The sequence below is a fragment of the Eubalaena glacialis genome, chromosome 4 (genome assembly GCF_028564815.1).
Source record: "Eubalaena glacialis isolate mEubGla1 chromosome 4, mEubGla1.1.hap2.+ XY, whole genome shotgun sequence".
In the NCBI taxonomy this organism is placed as follows: Eukaryota; Metazoa; Chordata; class Mammalia; order Artiodactyla; family Balaenidae; genus Eubalaena; species Eubalaena glacialis.
This window is the reverse complement of record NC_083719.1, coordinates 26,586,967-26,607,538: the sequence shown is the minus strand read 5'-3', so window position 1 is coordinate 26,607,538 and position 20,572 is coordinate 26,586,967. Positions and strand designations below refer to the sequence as shown.

The 20,572-nt window shown below is 47.2% G+C and overlaps 1 protein-coding gene across 4 annotated transcripts in view; it reads right to left on the bottom strand.

Moving 5' to 3' along the window:
• Positions 1-20,572, bottom strand: part of PDZD2 (PDZ domain containing 2) — a 232,501-nt gene that overhangs the window by 12,415 nt on the left and 199,514 nt on the right. For all 4 annotated transcript variants that reach the window (XM_061189153.1, XM_061189154.1, XM_061189155.1 and 1 more), the window contains 7 exons: positions 18,015-18,096; positions 16,518-16,552; positions 15,645-15,792; positions 13,582-14,387; positions 8,540-8,684; positions 2,134-6,136; positions 995-1,112 (listed from right to left, as the gene is read on the bottom strand). In XM_061189153.1, coding sequence (XP_061045136.1) covers positions 995-1,112; positions 2,134-6,136; positions 8,540-8,684; positions 13,582-14,387; positions 15,645-15,792; positions 16,518-16,552; positions 18,015-18,096 — 5,337 coding nt within the window. The remainder of the gene's footprint in view (positions 1-994; positions 1,113-2,133; positions 6,137-8,539; positions 8,685-13,581; positions 14,388-15,644; positions 15,793-16,517; positions 16,553-18,014; positions 18,097-20,572) is intronic.

The window sequence follows — 20,572 nt, the reverse complement described above, 5'->3', positions numbered from 1 at the left end:
TCTAACACTGTAAAATGTCTGGAGCAAAGAGCCTGGCAAAGTGTGAACCCACTGAGCCACCTTGACTCAAAATCCCAGAGTAAGGTTTTCATGCTTTGTAACAGAAGGAGGAAGGGAGAGGATGAAATAGTCCCTCGTCCTGAAAATAAAAAACGCAGTATGTCTCAAGGTGTTTCCTAACTTCACAGACCCAAACCAGGGGCCGAGAATCCAAAGGCAGTGGAAGCTGAAAAGAACTGGTCTCTATTCCATCCCATCTCCTCTCCATTCTGGCTCATTCCTTATTAGATGCCAATGTCACAGCCCTGCTGGGTAATATTAGAATTTCTGCAGCAGTGTTCTCGGGTGACATCCGTGACCCAGGTACATTACCACTCAAGAAAAACTGTTCATGTTTGCTTTTCTTCTCTGGACAGAAAATATTCATATATTAGGGTTCAAATCCCAGTGAACAGTTCTGAGAAATTAATGTGCTTCAGGGTTAGATATGGACCATTTCTTTTGTTATTGTTTATTGTCACATCCAATTTACTGAAAAACTTTACTTGTAATGACTAATCAGCTTCTTCGAAGCTCTTACACTTAGGGCTGGGGTAGGGCTACACAGCCGTTAAGTCTCATTTCCCCAGCAGGTGGCTCCCTTGACAGGTAGTTTATGTCCAGTTAGCTGGACAAAGGTACTTGTGCCCATTCCCCGACAGTTCCAGGATGCCTCGTCCTATTCGGAGGACTCACTGCAGACAAACGAGGTGCGGGGGGGTGGGTAGGGAAGATGGTAACTCGTCGCTGCTGGGGAATTAAAACACCAATCTGGCACCTAAAAATTCAAGACAAGCAAGCTACAAGCAAGTGAGACAGAAGTCAGGCTGAGCTGTAGGACTCGCTACACAGCCCTCGGAGAAGGGCCCTCCCAGGCCCTCTGAGCCCGTGGCACACGCCTCAGCACTGAGGTGGCAGCGGTCCCATCTTCCTGTGTTTTCCGTATTTCACTCACCTCTGATTGTGCTTTCGCTTCCTGAATGAGAGCTAGGACAGTAGATTTTGACTCCGCTGATGACAAAACAGACTGCAGTCTTTGCTGATCCCCCGCTGAGACCAGGAGTTGATGCAAACTAAATAATATAAATATATTTGAAGAACATTAAAGAAAAAAGCAATTTCTCCATTTTGCTAGGATGCATTTAGAATGATCTCCTTTCTACCATATTGCAGGTATTTTCTGATTTTCACGCTCTCTTTTGGTCATAACTCCCACTCCAAACTGCTTGAAGAATTCTGAATGTTGAACAGGAATTTCATTCACTGCTGATAGCAGTGGGAATTCCTATGGATTTTGGGATCCCTCCAAGATGTTAGGAGACCAATGCCAGAGTTTAACAGAAAATTTCAGACATATTAAATATTCTATAGGCTCCAGTGAAATATTTTAAAACATACTAGAAATTTCCCGTTTGACTCCAAGGCCCCGATTCTCCCCTGAGCGTCAGCTTTCCCTGTCCAACCATCTCTCTCTCTCTCTCTCTCTCTCTCTCTCTCTCTCTCTCTCTCCCTCCCTCCCTCCCTCCCTCTCCCTCCCTCCCTCCCTCCCTCCCTCCCCCTCCCTCCCTCCCTCCCTCCCTCCCTCCCTCCCTCCCTCCCTCCCTCCCCCTCCCTCCCTCCCTCCCTCCCTCCCTCCCTCCCTCCCTCCCTCCCTCCCTCCCTCCCTCTCTCTCTCTCTCTCTCTCTCTCTCTCTCTCTCTCTCCCTCTCTCTCGGCACTTTGGTATACGTGCCCTAGCCTATAGAAGCCTCTCTTTAGAGCAATATTTTGGCAAACACTTTTCCCTGCAGGCACTTTATTTTCCCAGTAATGATATTAAAACCAAAATTGGAGGCTGGAATAGAAAAAGGACGTTAGTGGAATTTATTCAGTGAAATCTGAATAAAGTCTGTTGTTTAGCTAATAGTGTTGTTCCAATGTTAACTTCTTACTTTTGACAAATGGACCGTGGTTACGTAAGATGTTAACATCAGAAGCAGCTGGGTAACGGGTACAGGGGAAGTCTGCACTATCTTTGCAACTTTTCTATAAATCTAAAACCAGTCCATCAAAAAAAAAGTTTAATTACATAAAAGGGCAGGGGTGGATACTTACTTAACTGACCAACTTTTTCCGGAAGGCAGATCCTGGGTGGTCTCACCCACATTGTGGGCTGAACTGGGTACCCCAGGCTCAGTGGCTTTAGGGCTGCTTCTCCCTGGACAGACCCTGTCCACCCCCTTCACGGGCCATGAAAGGGCAGTGGACCCGTTGAGGCCTCCAGCAGGGGAGCCAAGTGACCTCCGGGGGACGATTTCCAGCTCGGTTTTGAAGAGCACGGCAGTCGGCTCAGCCGAGAAGTCCTCGCTGCAGAGCTTGTCGAGGTCAGGCATGCTCAGGGCTCTCAGCTCCTGGAGCTTCGAGCGGGACAAAGGTGAAGCCTGGGTGTGACGCACCGAGGACTTGTTTCTCTTGGCGGGAGAGGCTGGGGTCACCGTGGGGGTAGGGATTCCCGAAGGACCAAGTGATCGCTTCGGGTCTGAGTCAGCGCCCTTGTTACCAGCCTCCACCGGGCTTTGCCGGGAGGCTGTCAGAGTCATGCTGGACGGGCACTTGGTCATCGGGGGAATGAGGGTGCTGGCTTCACCTTGGCTTTCACTGCAGGAACTCAGGCTGCGTCTCAGCGACCTCGCTGCTGGGTCACTGGAGTGGCCGAGGTTCCCGGACGCCACGCTGCCTGAAGACCGCCTTGCAATGGGAGGCTTGGAGCTTACCGACAGAAAGGGGGAGGCCCCGGACTTGGCCATGGGCCGGTCAGAATTGGCCAGGTTCTCAAAAGACTTGATCCTCTGCTTCACAGAGAAAAATGAGGTAGATTCATGGGGCCAGTTCTGCTCAGAGTAGTAGTATCTCCTGGTGACTTTGATTTTGTCTGTGAGTAGGCAGCTTGTTTCCTGCACTGATAGGACATCCCCTTCGTCTGTTGTTGGAAGGTTCCTCGAAGTCTCCAGCAGGGGCTTTACGCTATACACGCCCTGTCCATTAACCAGGCTGAGAACACTGCCCCTGGACGCCTTGGCCTCGAGGAGGCCCCCACTGGTGGCAGGGATCTGGCTGTCCCGAGGGGCGCGCCCTGGGCTGTGTAGGGCATGACCCTCCCGGCCGAAATGGCTGGAGAACTGGGCCGGCATGGAGTAGGTCCTGGTTGCTGGCCTTGGCGTGAAGTAGGGATGGTCACCCAGCGCCGGGCCCACTGTCGTGCCGTTCCTGGGCATCCCCAAGGAGTCTGCCCTCTGGTCTGACTTTCCCTGCCAGGGATCTGCCTTTTTAGCCAGCAGCTGCGGGGAGGAGGAGGAGGAGGAAGTCTGTTTCGCCCTGCTGACAGATCGCTGCGCTTCCTGCTCCACCTGGGAGGCCCGAGACGTGAGTGAGGATGGATGATTTGGGGATGATTCCACTGACTGGTGACAGAGCCTGAATTCACTCTTCTCCTGACAGTTGCTCTGGGCCAGGAACCCTCCCTGTCTGTCACTTTCAGCTGGCTTGTCACCATACGCATTCTTCGGCGTCCTTTCAGAAGAGATCTCAATGATTTTCAGCTGGTTGGTCCTTTCGAGGGGCTCACCAGCGATTATTTTGCTTCTTTTGTCGCCAGTCCCTCCGGCCTGGAAGGCTTCTGCTGCTGAGTCCATTTGGCTGGACGGGGGCTGCTCGCCCTGCCCGGTAGGGGGGACCTCCCACTTGCTGGCCGCTGTGGACACGCCGCTCCTTGGTGCCATGGGACTCACCAGCCCAGGGGACGCAGGGGGAGCCTTGCTCTCTGGACCACACTTTGGAGATCTGGGGGCAGCCGGGCAGCCTTGGTCCGGTTCTGAGTGCACAGCCGGGTGGGGCCTACTGCACGCACCTTGCTCAGGAAGGGTCTTGGGGGAGGTCAAGGGCGAAATGAACATCCTGATGCTGGTTTCGGATGCCGAGGGCTTCAGGGAGCCTGGGGTGCCCTGGGGCAGCTTGCCCTCCACACACTGGGGGGTCTGGGGGGAGGCTGCGGCACTTCTGTCCGGTTCCTCCTGGTCACCTGTGTGGAACCGGCGTGATGCCACCTTAGAAAGCATTTTGTGGGAGGCCTGGGGTGAAACAAGGGCTTTCCTGTGCTCTGTCCCCCCGGCCTTCCCCGGGTGAGCGGCTGGGGCCTCGGAGCTGACTTTGCTTTTGCTTTTGATGCTCAGTCTCTTCAGCTTAGGGCCGGCTTTGGGTTTCTGACACGTACTCAGAAGGGTTTCCATGGAGCTTTTTTTAGGCAGGTCTTTATTCTCAAGACTCAGCCGGGGAGGGGGGCCATCCGGTACAGCCACCCCCTTCTTGTGGCTGGTGCTCAGCGCCTGATCCTTGGGGTCGGGCCTTCTGGCCGGCATCGTGGGTTGTTCCGTTTCACTTTTGCTCTGCGGATGCGTCCCTTGGTTGCTTTTATTTATCTCTTTAAACCAGGCCATGATGGGCCGCCTGGAGATGGGCTTCGGCTTCAACAGCAAGTCGTCCGGGTCTTGAACTTCGGAGATGTGCAGGTTTGCCAGAGCCAGGTCTCTGTTCTCGGGGACGCACGCCCTGAAGGCGCCCCGGTTTCCAGTGGCGTGAACATTTGTTTCCTGTTCTTCAGGCGGGGTCTTGTCATCCAGCCAGTCATGCTCCAAACCATTCACCATGTTAGGAGAACTGAGGGTGCCCGGGGGGCCGGGGACAGGCCTGGGGACGGGCGGAGGCTGGGCGGCTTCCCCGGGGTCCTCGGCAGCCCGTGCATCCTCGGGCGTCTCCGGCTCCTGAGAGCTCGCGTCCGAGAGAAGAGGCAGCCGTGCACGGCCCGGGGCTGCTGGGCCCAAGGCTCCCGGCGCGGAGGAGGCGGCGTCCCCGGCGGCGTCTCCCCTCGCCCGGCTTAGGGCTCCGCGCTTCGGTGGCAGGGCTCTGGCGAAGGCAGGGCAGGCGGCGCCCTGGGCAGGAGCGAGAGCGGCGGCCGCGGGGGGATCGGGGGCGCCCTTCGCGGAACAGATTTCAACCTGCTCCTCCTCAGACTCCGTCGTGTCTCCCTTGTGAGAAGCCCCACGAGGACGAGGACAAAGACAAGGACGGGACCAGCTGTCCCTGGCGGGAGCTCGTGGGGCTTCAGTGAGCGACTCGGGGTCCGAAGATGAGTCCTCAGCATCTCCGTACATGGACGAGAGGGACGGCTCCGTGCTGTCGCCCAGGCCCGACAGCGATGTACTGTCTTCGTGTTGGCTGCTGAGGTTTCTAGAGTAGCTGCTCAGAAGGCTTTTGTTCACAGTAAAATGTCTGTCGGGGTTGATGGAATCCAAAACCGAAGGCTGGTGGGCCCACTGCGGGGAAGCGGCTGGACCGGCAGCCGCGGGCCTCCTCGGGCCGGGGGCCTGGCTCCCCGAGTCCGGCTCCGGCTCGGCCCGCTGTGGCCCCGGGGCAGCGCGCTCCCGGCTCAGCCCGCCCCCTTTCCCGGGAGGCGGAAGCCTTGCTCCGGAAGCATCCAGCTCCTCCAGGAGCCTGTCGATGTCAGTCACGGGGCTGCTCCCGCTCTCCCCGGGGCAGCCGGGCCCCGAGGCACCGCCACACCCCTCGGGGGCCTTGTCACTCGGTGACGGCAGGCAGGGGCTGGCCCGCGGCGCCCTTGCAGACCCAGAGTCTGTTCCTGGGGGCAGAGCCGACCCCCGGCAGTTTCCAGGGACGAGGGTTCCCGTGGTTTGCAGAGCCTCGCTGTGGTGACCCGGAACCCCCCGTCTCTTCTCCAGGGTCGTGAGGTCTCGTGACAGCATGGCAGTGGCCGGAGATGCCCCCTCGGCCGCGGGTCCTGCTCCGCTGTGGGCAGCGGCCTCCCTGGTGGCGCGGGGCGAGCTGGCTTCTGGGGCTGCTCCGGTCTCGCTGAGGTCAGGATAAGCTGTCGCCATCGTCCCCGGGGATGCACTGTCCTCAGACTCAGGCGCCCTGGGTGACTCTGTCTCTCCGGGGTCCTCGGGTCGCCTCACTGGCCCTGCGTGCGCTGAGGTCTCGCTGGGGTCAGGGTGCACCGCCCCCTTCTGCCCTGGGGAAGGGAGGGGGCCTGGGGAGCCGTGGGATCCTGTGTGGAGAATGTAAACAGAAGGTGGGTGGCGGGGGACATACGGGGCAGGGGAGGGGGAAGGTGAGAAAATAGAAAACCTCTCAATTAAAAAAGTGGAAAACTGTAAACAGCCTCAATTTTTTGGTCTTTTTTAGAAAGACATCCCACAGCCTAAATGTAGGCTTGTTTTTGTCTCTAAAATTACAGAGTGCTCACATCTAACAAATACCACCAAGCTTTAGAGGCTCTAAAATAACTCAGACTGGATGGCAGAAGGAACCTCTGCTTCTGCCCTTTTTGGTTGTTTATGAAGATGGGGGACACCAGAAATCCTTCCCTTGGGTTTCTGTGCACCATCTGCCCTCTGATGGCAAACCCCACAGGAGTCAGGCCGTTGTTCTATTTGATTCTGCAAACCTCTCAGTCCCTGGCTGATCACGTCGGAGTTTAGCCCCATGCCGTGGGTTGTGAGCCACAGAGTAAAGTAAAACAGTCCAAGCAGGGTACTTGAGGGCCTTACTGCTTCGTGCAGGAGAGGAGGCTAATTGGGGAAAACACATGGAATGCTCCAGACAGATGGAAGCCTGTCCTGAGCTCCAGTGTGTCCTGACCAGGTTCGGGTGTGTGGGTGACCTAGGAGGTAAGATTATCCCGGGAAGCTGTGACAGGAGGGTGCGGACCTGAATGGGGTTCTGGAGGCATAGTTTGATCAGAGACCGATGAGAAGGAAGGTGAGGAAGGAAAGGGAGTCAAAGCAGAGAAGCAAGAAAAAGCATGGAATCTCCAAGGCGCAGGGAAAGATGACACCTGCCTAGAGACAGTGGGAAGTAAAGTCATTCCGTGAGGTGGGTTCTGGACAGCCACTCTGTCCTGGAGGCTCCTCCTCAAAAGGCCTGCATTATGCGTGACCTAAGCTGTCCGCCTCTGGCACTTGGCGTCTTACAATAGATGGGGAAACTGGCATGATAAAGAACATTAGATTTGCATTTTCTTACGAACTCTGGGTCTGAGCTTGGAGTGAAAACCTCAGTCACAATGAAAGCCCTTGCTTGGAGAAGTGTTATCTCCCCCAAATGTTATATTCACTCCACATCTCCCATGCAAATCATCTGAACTGCATATGCCTACCCCCTCTGAAGGGGGCGGTCAATAATTAAGAACGAATTATTAGGACTTAGCGCTGTGCTAAGAGTTTTTCATGCACGTAATTTTCCTCCCAGCGCTGCGACCATCTGCACTGGAATGGTGGGGAACTGAGGCACAGAGTTGTTAAGCAATGTGTCTGGGGTCACAGAGTTCATGGCCAGGGGTCAGCCCAGGAGGCTGGCTCCGTAGCCCACACAGTTACCTAAACCCTGACCTCTGCGGAGAGCACCTGGCAGCAACAAGGCTGGCTCATCAGGACACCCACGGAGACCAGACACCACTTCCCCAGGTCCCCGAGGATGGCCGGGGGCACCACAAGATTCACATCCACGGCCTCCTGTCCTTCTCTGCTCAACCTTTTTGAACTCCCTTCAGCATGACTTTCCTGCTTCTGCTGGTGCCAACCTCGGGGAAAAGTAGCAATGAGACAAAAGGAGGGGATGTAAGGCTGTTTTTCAGGTGATTCACTCGCTGAACAAACCCTAAAATGTTGTTAGCAATTTGGCTTTTGTGCAAAGTGTGTAACCTAAGAGGGTTTTATTGAAGGAGATTAAATTACATGGTGGCAGTCCATGACATCACCTTTCAAAATACTCCTTCACTTGGAAACCACCCAGATACTCAATAATGGGAAGCACATTGGCTCAGTTATGGCACATCATGGGGTAGAAGGCCCAGCCACCTTTATAACTGATGTCGTCGGTGTAGAAGGACAGGGAGGGCTTTGGTGCAGCTTCCTAACTAGGGCAGGTTACAGGTGTGCTGATAACCTGAGTCACTGGTGCCGAGGACAGCCTGCCAGGGCCAGCGCCAGTCACGCGGGCCTGGGAGCATTTTGCTGACCTCGGAGGGCTCCTCAGCTATTATTTTCTGTGGCTACATGAGGTAAAAAAATATTAATTTTTTACTTGTCCTCTCTGGAGGTTTCTCCTGCCATTTTTCAGTACAATTGATTTCACGTAAGCAGAGTGTTGAGTTTCTGAAGGGCAGGATGTGCTTCTGTTTCATCTCGTGCCTCACTCACTAAGGTACATGTCAGAAAATGGGTAAAGGCTGCGGACTGGCTGAAGACAGACACACTCGACATGGAATTAAAACTATGAATTCAGGCACAATGATCTAGTAAAGTTGTTAAATGCAGGCAGCTTTGACTATCATTAACCTGCGTAAGATTTCTCTGCCCCTCAAAATTCTCCGCATATATCGATAACACTTTTATTAAGGTAACTTCTGCCCTCCCATCCTGAAGCTTAACAAGTGATAAAATAATCTTACCTGTCGCGGGTTCTTTCCCCTGCTCGGGTGCAGCTTCAGGCGGCTTCTCTGTGGGGTGGCCAGCATCTGGGTGGGGCAGGGTACCAGCTGGCCCCCAGTCGGTGGGGACTCGTCCATCCCCAATGGTCAGCTTGCCCAGAGAGTCCTGGCACAAGGACAACTACAAGTCACTGTCAGTGGCTTTCAGAGTTTCTGTGTCCTAAGACATCATACACAGAGAACTGGTTCGGGAAAATTCAAAGGGCCCTGGACTAGGGGCCACAAGATCCAGATTCTGGGTTTAAGGTCCAATAGAAATGTTATGGTCTTGTCGCTCTTCCTAAACCTCAGTGTTTTCAACTTTAAGATGTGGGTGATTAGGAAAATGCAAATCAAAACCACAATGAGATACTACCTCACACCCATTAGGATGGCTACAATCAAGAATACAGAAATAACAAGTGTTGGGTGAGAATGTGAAGAAATTAGAACCTCGTGCACTGTTGGTAGGAATGTAAAATGGTGTAGCCATTTCCATACTATGGAAAACAGTATGGAGATTCCTCAAAAAAATAAAAACAGAACTACCACATGATCCAGTAATCCCACTCCTGGGTGTATACCCAAAAGAATTGAAAGCAGGGTCTCAAAGAGATAGGTGTACACCCGTGTTCATAGCAGTGTTATTCACAATAGCTAAAGTGTGGAAGCAACCCAAGTGTCCGTCGATAGATGAATGGATATGCAAGATGTGTTATATACATACAATGGAATATTATTCAGCCTTATAAAGGAAGGAAATTCTGACACATACTATAACGTGGATAAGCTTTGAGGACATTATGCTAAGCGACATAAACCAGTCATTAAAAAAACACAAATGTATGATTTCACTTATATGAGGTACACAGGGTAGTCAAAATCATAGAGACAGAAAATAGAATGGTGATTTCCAGGGGCTGGTGGGGGGGGGAAACGGGGAGTTGTCGTTTAATGGGTACAGAGTCTCCATTTTGCAAGATAAAAAGAGTTCTGGAGATGGATGGTGGTGATGGTTACACAACCTTATAAATATACTAATATCACGGAACTGTACAGTTTAATGGTTAAGATGGTAAAATTTTATACTATGTGTATTTTACCACAATAAAAAAAATTAGAAAAAAGATGGGGATGATAAGACTTTCTTAAATAAAGGATAATAAGTTTTAAATAAAGAATAATTAAATGAGATAACAGCTACAACATGCAGCATACAAAAGGCTATACAGACCCACAGACATGGAAAACAAACTATGGTTACCAAAGGGGAAAGTGGGGAGGGGAGGGATAAATTAGGAGTTTGGGATTAACATATACACACTACTATATATAAAATAGATAACCAACAAGGACCTACTGTATAGCACAGGGAGCTATACTCAATATTTTGTAATAACCTATAAGGGAAAAGAATCTGAAAAAAAAAAAAAAGGTATATATGGATGTATAACTGAATCACTTTACTGTACACCTGAAACTAACACAACGTTGTAAATCAACTATACTTCAATAAAAATAAATTAATTTAAAAAATAAGAAAATGAAGAAAAAAACCCACAAAAGGCTATATGGAGGTAAGGCATTATTGTTATAATGTTGCATCAAGATATCCAAGACCAAGGACTTCCCTGGTGGTCCAGTGGTAAACAATCCACCTTCCAATGCAGGGGATGCGGGTTCAATCCCTAGTCGGGAAACTAAGATCCCACATGCCCTGGGGCAGCTAAGCCTGTGTGCCACTACTACTGAGCCCACGCGCGCCTCAACTAGAGAGCCTGCCTGCCGCAAACTATAGAGCCCACGTGCTCTGGAGCCCACGTGCCACAACTTGAGAGAAGCCCACATGCCACAACAAAAGATCCTGTGTGTCTCAACTAAGACCCGACACAGCCAAAAAAAAAAAAAAACCACACAGGATGCCCAGTTAAATTTGAATAATAATAATAAAAAAAAGATATCCAAGACCAAAATCAGCTCCTCATTTTGGGAGTTAGGGAGAGGACTAAGCTGAATAAATAAAATTAACATTTCAAAATTGCACTTTAGCCAAGTGTCAATTACTTCATCTTCCTTTCTTCTATCTAATACCTACTGTAAAAAAAAAAGTTTTTAAATAGACTTGCTAAAAAGTTAAATCAGATTTATTTGAAATTTACCCTCTGAGAGAAGGAGTCATAAAGTGGCCCAAAGGTGGCAGCAGAGGAAAGAGGTGAAACAGATGGAGTATCTTTTAGCTACTTTTGCAAAAAAAAAAAAAATCATTTAGTAAAATATCAATTATCTGCTGAGGGAAATCTACACAGTGTTTAACTCAGTGAATTTTCTGTTTACTAATAAGGCATAAATGTAATATAAAACCAGTAGAAGAGCCTGGAACTCGATAGAGGTAGTGACTGTACAGCACTGAATGCAGCAGGTGCCACTGAACTGGACATTTTATTTTTTTACTTTTTAATAAATTTATTTATTTATTTATTATTTTTGGCTGTGTTGGGTCTTCGTTGCTGCGCGCAGGCTTTCTCTAGTTGCGGCGAGCGGGGGCTACTCTTCGTTACGGTGCGCGGGCTTCTCCTGTTGCCAAGCACAGGCTCTAGAGCACACGGGCTTCAGTAGATGTGGCGCGTGGGCTCAGTAGTTGTGGCTCGTGGGCTCTAGAGCGCAGGCTCAGTAGTTGTGGTGCACGGGCTTAGTTGCTCCGCGGCATGTGGGATCTTCCCGAAGCAGGGATTGAACCCGTGTCCCCTGCATCGGCAGGCGGATTCTTAACCACTGCGCCACCAGGGAAGCCCTGAACTGGACACTTTACAATGTTAAATTTTATGTTATGTTGATTTCATCTCAATTTTAAAAAGTATTCAATAAAAACCGTGGAAGACAATCCATTTGCCAAAAGAGAAAGTTTTGTTTTTTTTAAGCTTCTAATATTTGAGGGTAAATACCTTATGGCAATGTAGTCTATTTTCTTTTGCGTATATAAATAAAATAAAATTTGGGAACTAAAAATGTTGTGAGAAAAATTGAACTTCTTTTGTACAAAAGTTTTAAATGCTGCTCAAAGTTCTTACTGGGGATACTAATTCACAAGTACAAGAGCTCTTATTTTAATAGAAATAAATTATTATGAATAAAACCCCTGATTTGGCTTCATACAGTTATTCAAACCTTGTGATACTTTTAAAAAGAAGGGGTTTATCCATTAGCTGAACATTACATTTTAAACACATGTGCTGGGACTTCCCTGGTGGCGCAGTGGTTAAGACTCCATGCTCCCAGTGCAGGGGGACCGGGTTCGATCCCTGGGGTCAGGGAGCTAGATCCCATAATGCATGCCACAACTAAGAGTTCAAAAGCCACAACTAAAGAGCCTGATTGCCACAACTAAGGAGCCTGCCTGCCGCAACTAAGACCCGGCACAACCAAATGAATGAATGAATAAATAAATAAATAAATAAATATTTTTAAAAATGACTGAACCTATGACCAAAAAGCTTTGTTAAAAAAATAATAATAATAATAAAAAAATAAAACGTGCTAGTTAGAGGTAATAGTTTTTTAGGAGGAGGAAAAGATGTGAGTTTCTACTTTTTCTACAAGGTAAAAAAAACCAACAAAAACCCTTCTGCCTAGACTAGCTTTTATGACTTTATATTTTCTGGCTCTCTTGTATGTTTATACAAACCACTTGAACACACATCTTTATAAATATAGGAATAAAAACTGCACTTCAGAGATACTGTGTTTCTTACAAATTAAAGTTTTGTGACAACCCTGCATCGAGCAAGTCTGTTGGTACCATTTTTCCAACAGCATTTGCTCATTTCTGTCATATCTGTCTCTGTCACATTTTGGTAATTCTTACAATATTTCAAATTTTTTCATTATTATTATATTTGTTATGGTGATCTGTGATCAGTGATCTTTGATGAAACTATTGCAAAAAGATTATGACTCACCGAAGGCTCAGATGGTTAGCATTTTTTAGCAATAAAGTATTTTAAAGTTATTACATGTACATTATTTTTAAAGACATAATGCTATTGCACAATTAACAGACTACAGTATACTGTAAACATAACTTTCATATGCACTGAGAAGCCAAAAAATTCATGTGACTTACTTTATTGCCATATTCACTTTATTGCAGTGGTCTGGAACTGAACCTGCATTATCTCCGAGGCATACCTGTATAGCCTTGTAAGTCATCTCAGATTCTTTGCTCAGAATGAAATTATTTATGTTGAGGAGACTGTAAACAATGTTTGTTTCTCTTACTCTCTCCTTGCTAAAGTGGAGGTATGTTAAAATTTTTTTAAAAAGGTACAATTTAATAATTCTGGGCCATTCTAACATACTGGTAACCAAGTAGAAACATAAATAATATTAACGTGCATTTAATGTGGTACATTATATGTTTCTAAGTGAACGCATGCCCCTTATTTCATGTGATACTCACAACAAGGGTATGAGTAGCTATAACTATACATCATCACTGTAGAAAGTCTGAAAAAATAGGGATCAATCAGAACATTGACAGCCAGACGTAATCACCATTAACCTATATTTGATGGTCACCCCGACTCTGTGAGATGATCAGGGCAGACAGCACCATCCCTATTTTACAGTCCAGACAACTGTGGTTCAGGAAGATTCAATAACTTGCCCAAGTGACCACCAATTAGTCAGTGGAGAAGCCGGTACCAGACCCAGGGGTTTCCTTCACTGGCCTAGCACTGCCCTTCCATCATCAGCCACAGGCCCTGTGTACAGGTAAGAGAGCGATGATGTCTTTTGGCCGAATGATCTCACGACTCAGTACCTAGGCACCTCCCCCCACCAACCTGGTGATGTAGTATTACCAGGCTCCCAAGCAGTTTGTGTATTGAAATGAATGGCTCTATTGAAAGATAATTCTCCAATCATTATCCTTTCTTTCAGACAGATTAACATATGCTTTACAGCATGCTCCATACTCATTCATATAATACTCACTAGATCCCAAGTAACTAAGAGAAATCAGTTACCTTCTCCACAGTTCCTCCTGGCTGATAACCAGTCACAGCCACTTTGACGGAAGTGGCCTGGACTTCCAAGTCCGGACCACATGGGTCACTGGCTCCATCGGTCAGGTTTGCTGTTTCTGAGCTCCTGGGCCTGGCCTCAGCCTCGGGCCTCTTGTGGTGTGGGGTGACCCTGGCCACTGGTTTGTGCCTGGACCCCAGGTTGTCATTCTTCTGCTGGAGGGAACTGGGGCTGTCCGTGTTCGCCAGACTCTGGGTGCCTGATCCGGCTTTGCACTCCAACTTGGGTGAACTCCTCGATCCTGACGGTTCCTTCCTCCCCAGGCAGCCAGGGCTACCCTCGGGGGCCTCTGAAGGGACCAGCAGGTTGGCTGCACGTAAAAGGGTGCCCCCCACGCCTCCTGGGACACTCTCCTGTAAGTCCAGCGAGCTGCCAAGGAGAGGCACCGAGGAGGCCTTGCTGACCAGGGTTTTCTGGGGATGTTCCTCTTGGTTGATACCCGTGACCTTGGAAGAGGCCGCTGAGACGCATGTAGAGTCGTCCTCTGTCAGAGGCCTGCTGGGACCTGAGAGGGTCCCTGGGAGGGAAATGCAGTCCCCTTCGCCATCAAACTCTTCCTCATCGCTGGCGTCGTCATCGTAGCAGCCCACCCTCCTCTGGCGGAGGAGAGGGTTTCGGAGGACCTGTGGGCTCCCGGGAAGACTGGCTTGCCTGGCAATTGTCACCTGCTTGTGGAAGAGCCCAGAGGCCCGCTGACTTCCTAGAGACACAAGGCTGTTGGCCCTGGCTTTTCCTGGTTCCTTGTGAGCTGGCGGGGTTGGGGAAAGAAAAGTTGAATGAAACATCTTCCCATCTGGCGTGGTCTTTTAATCTAACCCCCTCATTACACACATGAGCATTTCCATGTTCACAAATGCCAGATACACACCTTCTGGCTACTGGACACCAGGCTGAAATGATACGGTTTCTGGGGATCTGCACAGAGCAGAGAGCTGGCTTCCCTCTCTCCTTTTCCTACTGGTCTCCCTTTTTGTTTTTTTACTTTTTAAAAATATCTTAACCTCTGGATTGTTTAACTTAAACATGTGTGCTGCCTAGAGACAGAAATGTATTAACTTGTCAACATCCGTGATGTCTAACACATTACTGGGTTCGACCTAAAAGCTGCTGCCAAATATTCCTCTGTGGGAGGATGCCCGGGGACCAACAGGTCCTGCACACCTGGGCCTTCTTATCACCTGAGGTTCTTCCTTCATCTGCAAAAGTTGGGGGTGGGGCTTGATTAACGGGCACAGTGAAGCCTGAGATTACACATGATTTATAAACTCCAACCTGGGAAGGGAAGGAAAGCGTGGGCTGCTCTGCAAACTCTTCGCTTCTCGTTAAATGTAGTGAAAAATTACACGTGCTTCCGCCTTGAAACTTTCCTATCAGAGACCAGAGGAAGCACATCAACTGCTCCAAATGAGCTAGACGGGTTCTCATCTGCCTCGCCCGAGACCAGGGATTTTCTTATGCAAACATTAGAAATGAGCAAAAGGAAACCACACCAGCAGAAATGAGAAGTCAGTATGGTTCACATCAGATCATTATTTCCGATTATACTGAGAAAATAATCAATGAGGTTTTTTTCTAAAAATCCCTATTTGATAATGTCTAAGTTCTGAATCTTTCACTCACTGCCCTCTTCAAAAGAATTAAGGTAGGGCCTAGTGAGGGAAGGAGTTTGGCTAGGATTGCCCTAAAACATAAGGCCATCAGGTTGCCAGCCACGATTCGATGCCATAAATTCCAAGACTACACTGTGTAAATACCATCCAAAGGGGGGCGGTTCAGCATCCTTCAACACTCCGGGTACAGAACGTCAGCCCAGCCCATTTACCACAGAAGTGGGGGGCCAGTCACTGAGAGTGGGCTGCATTTTCCGAGAGCAAACTCTGAATTTAGCCAGGGTAGAAAGGTGGCTTCTACTCAACCAGAGGTGTGATTTCCAGTTCTCTTTTTGTATCCCAGCACCGTGACATATAAACCAACACATCGTGGAATCGGAAAAGTCATGGCTTACGGGAGGCGCCAGGCAGCTCCGCGGAGCTGCTGCAGCCACTTCCAGGGGGATCCTCATCCTCGGAGCCGGCCACCACGAAGTCAGACAGCGGGCCTGGGACATCATGAGCAAAGTACTGGGAGAGTTCAGATTCAGAGATCAGGGAGTCCTGTTGAAGAAGGCAGTGCGGGATGAGGAATTTGCACCAGAAGCAGATTATTTTAAACAGCAGTTGCATCCTATCTTCCCGAAAACACTTTGTTCTAATCCGCGGTCACTCAAAACAGCTCTGATGGTAAACACCTACTTCCATTTACTTTAGGACGGCTAAATTAAACAATGCATTAAAAGGCAATGGCTGCCAGACAATGTTTTTAAGAAATATTTTTTTGGCTGTGATCAGAAAAGCCACAGCAGCAAAACATCAACCATCCCAGGAAAAACACTGGAGGAAGAGGTAGGAAGTAGAATGGAATTCCAAGCCACTGGTTCAGCCTATTGATGAAACAACAAACTAGGAGAGTTTGACTCCTGTTCTCTGATCCACTGGGATTTGGGAACGGCCACCTGAGAAAGATTCCACACTCTCCTTAAAGTTGCAGGTACCCTCCCGCAAACTGACCAGGTCCCCCCTTTATTATGAAGCAGCTATTTTTCAAAATGTAGCTTAGTTCTTTTATTTTGTCGTTCTGTTCTTTTCCTGGATGAATATTTAATAAAAGAAACACACATTTGTATACTTGTTCTCAAATGAACATTGCTGCCATTTCCTGTGTAAAGTGGCCAAAATGTCTCATGGACAGAAATATGGGCTGGGGTCTGTAGTTTGACTTATGGGCTTCAGGAATTGGTTCGTGGGCCAGCTGAGCGAGGCAGCAGTGTGTCTTGACTCACCTTTTTTGCAAGAGAAGGACTCTTCAAGGGGGTACCTGTAGGGGGAGAAATTCACCATATTGTCACTGAAGCTCAAATCCTTACAAACAGGCTCACTTCCGTAACCGGAAAAGAAGGAGCCAAGCATATTAAACAAAACCTCCTTCGCTTGACTGGCACAGAGGGGCCATGTGCATGGGTATGGACGTGCATGCAGTCTACCTAGGTACCCGATCCCCATCCTGTCCCACCTCCCAAGATTCTGCTCATGCTTCAAGCCCTCAGCTGCTGCTAACTCCATGATGATCCCAGTTGGAAGAAACTTCTTCTGAATTTCAAAAATGTTTTATACTACCCATATGCCAATTTCCATATGCACAATACAAGCTAATTACAAGTGGATGCATCTCATCTCCTTCCTCGACTATTTACCTATCAGTGATCTGGCCCTGCAGGGCTTAGCACTAGGATCTAGGAAGTGTTCAGTGATATTTGATAAATGGATTGAAGGATGAATGAACAAAGGAACACCACCCAAAAAACTCATGGAAGAATGAGGGAGAGGGCTGAATATCTATTTTAGTTTTTAGTTGAAGGACAAAAAGACTCAGCATTGAGACTTTAAATTATATTCCATGAGCAAAAAGATCTTGGGTTTGAGGATCATGGCTTAATAAAATCTTTTATAACTGACTGACTGGATATGTTGGGATTATGAGAGGACAGCCTTCAGGAAGGTCAGGAGAATGAGTTAGCTGAATAAAGAGCCCATTATGGCTATGCCTACTTTCAATATATTAATTATGGATGTAAATAATTAGGGTATTTCATGGTTGCCAAAAAACTGTATGCCTTCCTTTTCCTCTGACAACCAGTAACTCATGCCTCAGTTTCCTCCTGACATCAATCTTAGTATCAGTAATATCTTGAGTTCAGACATGTCTGCAGAGCCCCTTTAGGTTTCCACTCTACAGGAAACATTACTTTTCAAACTTGATGCAAAGTTTCATATTTTAAATTCATATAAAATTCTTACTACCTCAATCCTTCTCTGGTTGAACTTTCCACCTAAGAAGGGGGAAATCATGATTTTTTGCAGCCTCTGTTACCCTTGAGTTGAAACTTTTAATTCATGTAAAGAAATCCCAGGTTTTTGGATGGATTGTACCCTGCGTCTACCAAAACAGCTGGTATTTTGGTAGCACTTCATTTCCACCTAGAACACTTCAAATGAATTGTACATAAACACCTGAAATGCTGCTAACTCATTTTTGCAAATTATCTTAAAGCAGTGTAAGAGGCACGCATCGGTGGGACTTTAATACAGCGTATTAAATAACTGCAGAAATCAGAAGCAGCAGCAGCAGCAAAGAGAAAGCATGGAATCTCTCTGACAGCTACTCCTGCCAAATGTGATAATTACCAAGACTCCAATAATACTGGGCAGGGGAGTGCCCCTGGGGGGAACTCAATGAGAAACTCTGCTGAATGTTGAATGAAGATGTGCAATTACAGTACCTAAGCCAGGAGAGGAATTGGCCTCTTTGCTCTCCTGATAAGTGCTGCGTGCTATCACTTCATCCATTTCCTGCTCGGAAACCTGATTGTCAGCAGAAAGCACAAATTAGACGATTTTATTTATTTATTTTTCCCCAATAAAAGTAGCTAGGACCAGAGTCAGAGGCCGAAGTGCAGATAAAGAGGAAAACTGCAGGGCCAAAGACTATGACCACCCCCTGAAGCAATAAATCAGGGCATGTAAGGTAGTATGGCTGGGTTAACGATTGCTCCAAACAATGTATTCAAAACAAGAACTTCAAAGGGTTCCCAAGTTCACGAAGCAAAGCATTCAGCTCTAGTTACCAACAACATGGCTGATATGTGCCTCTCTCTAGAACACTCACTTCTAATTCTTTTTTCCTAAACTTTATTTAAGCAATTTCAAACTTAGGTGAAACTTTCAAGAGTAGCACAAGAATAGTATACTCTTCACCTAGACTCGCTATTTTTTAACATTCTGCCACATTTATACTCATGCTGCATCGTTACACACACACACACACACACACACACACACACAGCTATAACTTTTTACTAAACCATTTGGGAGTTAGTTACGGACATCGTGACCCTTCACCTGTAAATAATTTAGCAAGTATCTCCTAAACACAAGGACCTTCTCTTAAATAACCCTGGTACTATTATCATGTTCAGGAAATTTAACGTTGATACAAACAACCGTCTAATATACCTTTCACATTCCTAATACTATCCTTCAGAAATGCTCAGAGACACTCAGAGTGTGTCCTTAGGCTGGAAATAATTCACCGAAAGTTTGACGCCAGGTTGGGACGAGATAAGGATTTTCCTCGAGAATGCAAATCCGCGCTCCGCTTCTTTGATCAATGTCTTGCGAGGGGAAAAATGTCAACTGAGTTAAACAGTGTGCACAGTGATGTGACCGATTTACATTCTGGTGCAAGCTCCTTATCTGTGGTGGACCTTTAGTGGCCTGTCACCCATCAACTTCCTTGCCTAGCAATGCTTTAGAGAAAAAAATGTTTTTGGTGGTGGTGGGAGGGTGCAGTGGGGCTAGGGCGGGGGTCAGGCAACCCAGGGTCCTGGTCTCACGTCTATTTAGCAACCTTTAACCCCAAACAGTTCTGAGCCTTTGTCTTTCCTGGTGTTGACAATGTGAAAGAAACCAGGCCAATCCAAACCCTCAGTTAGCAGTTGTCTGATAGTTTCTTCCTGCTTAGATTTACATTATGCATTTGGGGGCAGAAAAAGTACCAAACTACAAAAACTTTTCCCTTCTCGGTGCATCACAGAGGCACTCAGGGTCAGTGGGCTTCATGACTGGGGATAACTTTGACCCCTTGTTTAAGGTGAGTTCACCAGATCTCTCCACAGGATTTGTTGCTGTTGTCGTCGTCATTAATGAGTAATCTGGCAGGAGACAATTTGAAACTCTGTCTGTATCCTGCTTCCCAATATATTTCCACTCAATGCTTTTAGCATCATTGATTATTCTTGCTGAATCAATAATTGCGATGAAGTTTTCAAAACGGTGATTTGATAACTATCTTTTCCTTCTATATTTATTGGTATCATGGTAAACTCATGGATTTCCCCACCCCTCATCAGTTGTTATCCGTAACTGTAATGATCCGTAGGAAGATTTTTAAAAAGCCTGATATATGCTGAACTATGAGATATTTTAAAAGACAACTATGCAACTTGTACAGTTTCTTTTTTAAAGAATATTTTAAATGTAGAATGGCCATTTTGTGTACTAAAGTAACATCTAGCATAAATAATATTTGGATAAGCTTGCAATCTGCCTTAAGAAGTAAATAAATATTTCTGTACAGGATTCAGCATGACACTTTAACCTAACAGATAAATCATTATCACATCATAGCTTTTGTGTAACACTCTCCAGTAGTCGTCACAGGAAATAAAATATGTACACACACATGCACACAGGCACATCTCCCCACCGCCGACATACCTTCATAAAGCAAAGAGTAATTTTGTATAATTGAGCCATTAAACAGTGGTTGCAAATTTTTCTTGATATTAGACTTTCAATATTCGCAATTATTTTTCTGAGTGGGAAAAAAAAGGCTGGGGTTTGAAACAAGTGAAAGATTTCCTGGATAACTCTAATCATGCTGAAAGCCGCAAGACCAATTAATAATGAGCCTCTGTTACTTTCTTCTACTTCACGTAAGCTAGAAGCTGCCACCCGGGCAGGTCTAGATCTTAGCTTGTCTAGACCTGGAGGGTTTGAATATCCCAATCGGGCAGCCACTGCTCCAGTCATTATGAGAAACAGAAGAAAAGAAAATCCTTGTGGTATTTCTCTTGGAACAACATGAAAACTGAGGAAGCACATACATTTAGTATCAAAATGTACTACTGGCATAAAATGTTGGGATAAGTGGTACAAAAATACATTCAACGTAAAATGGAATCTTGACCAAAAGGAAAATATAGTATGATGTTACAACTAAGAACACCATGTTTACCTAGGAGGAAACATGAAATCCAGTCAAACAAATACTGAAATT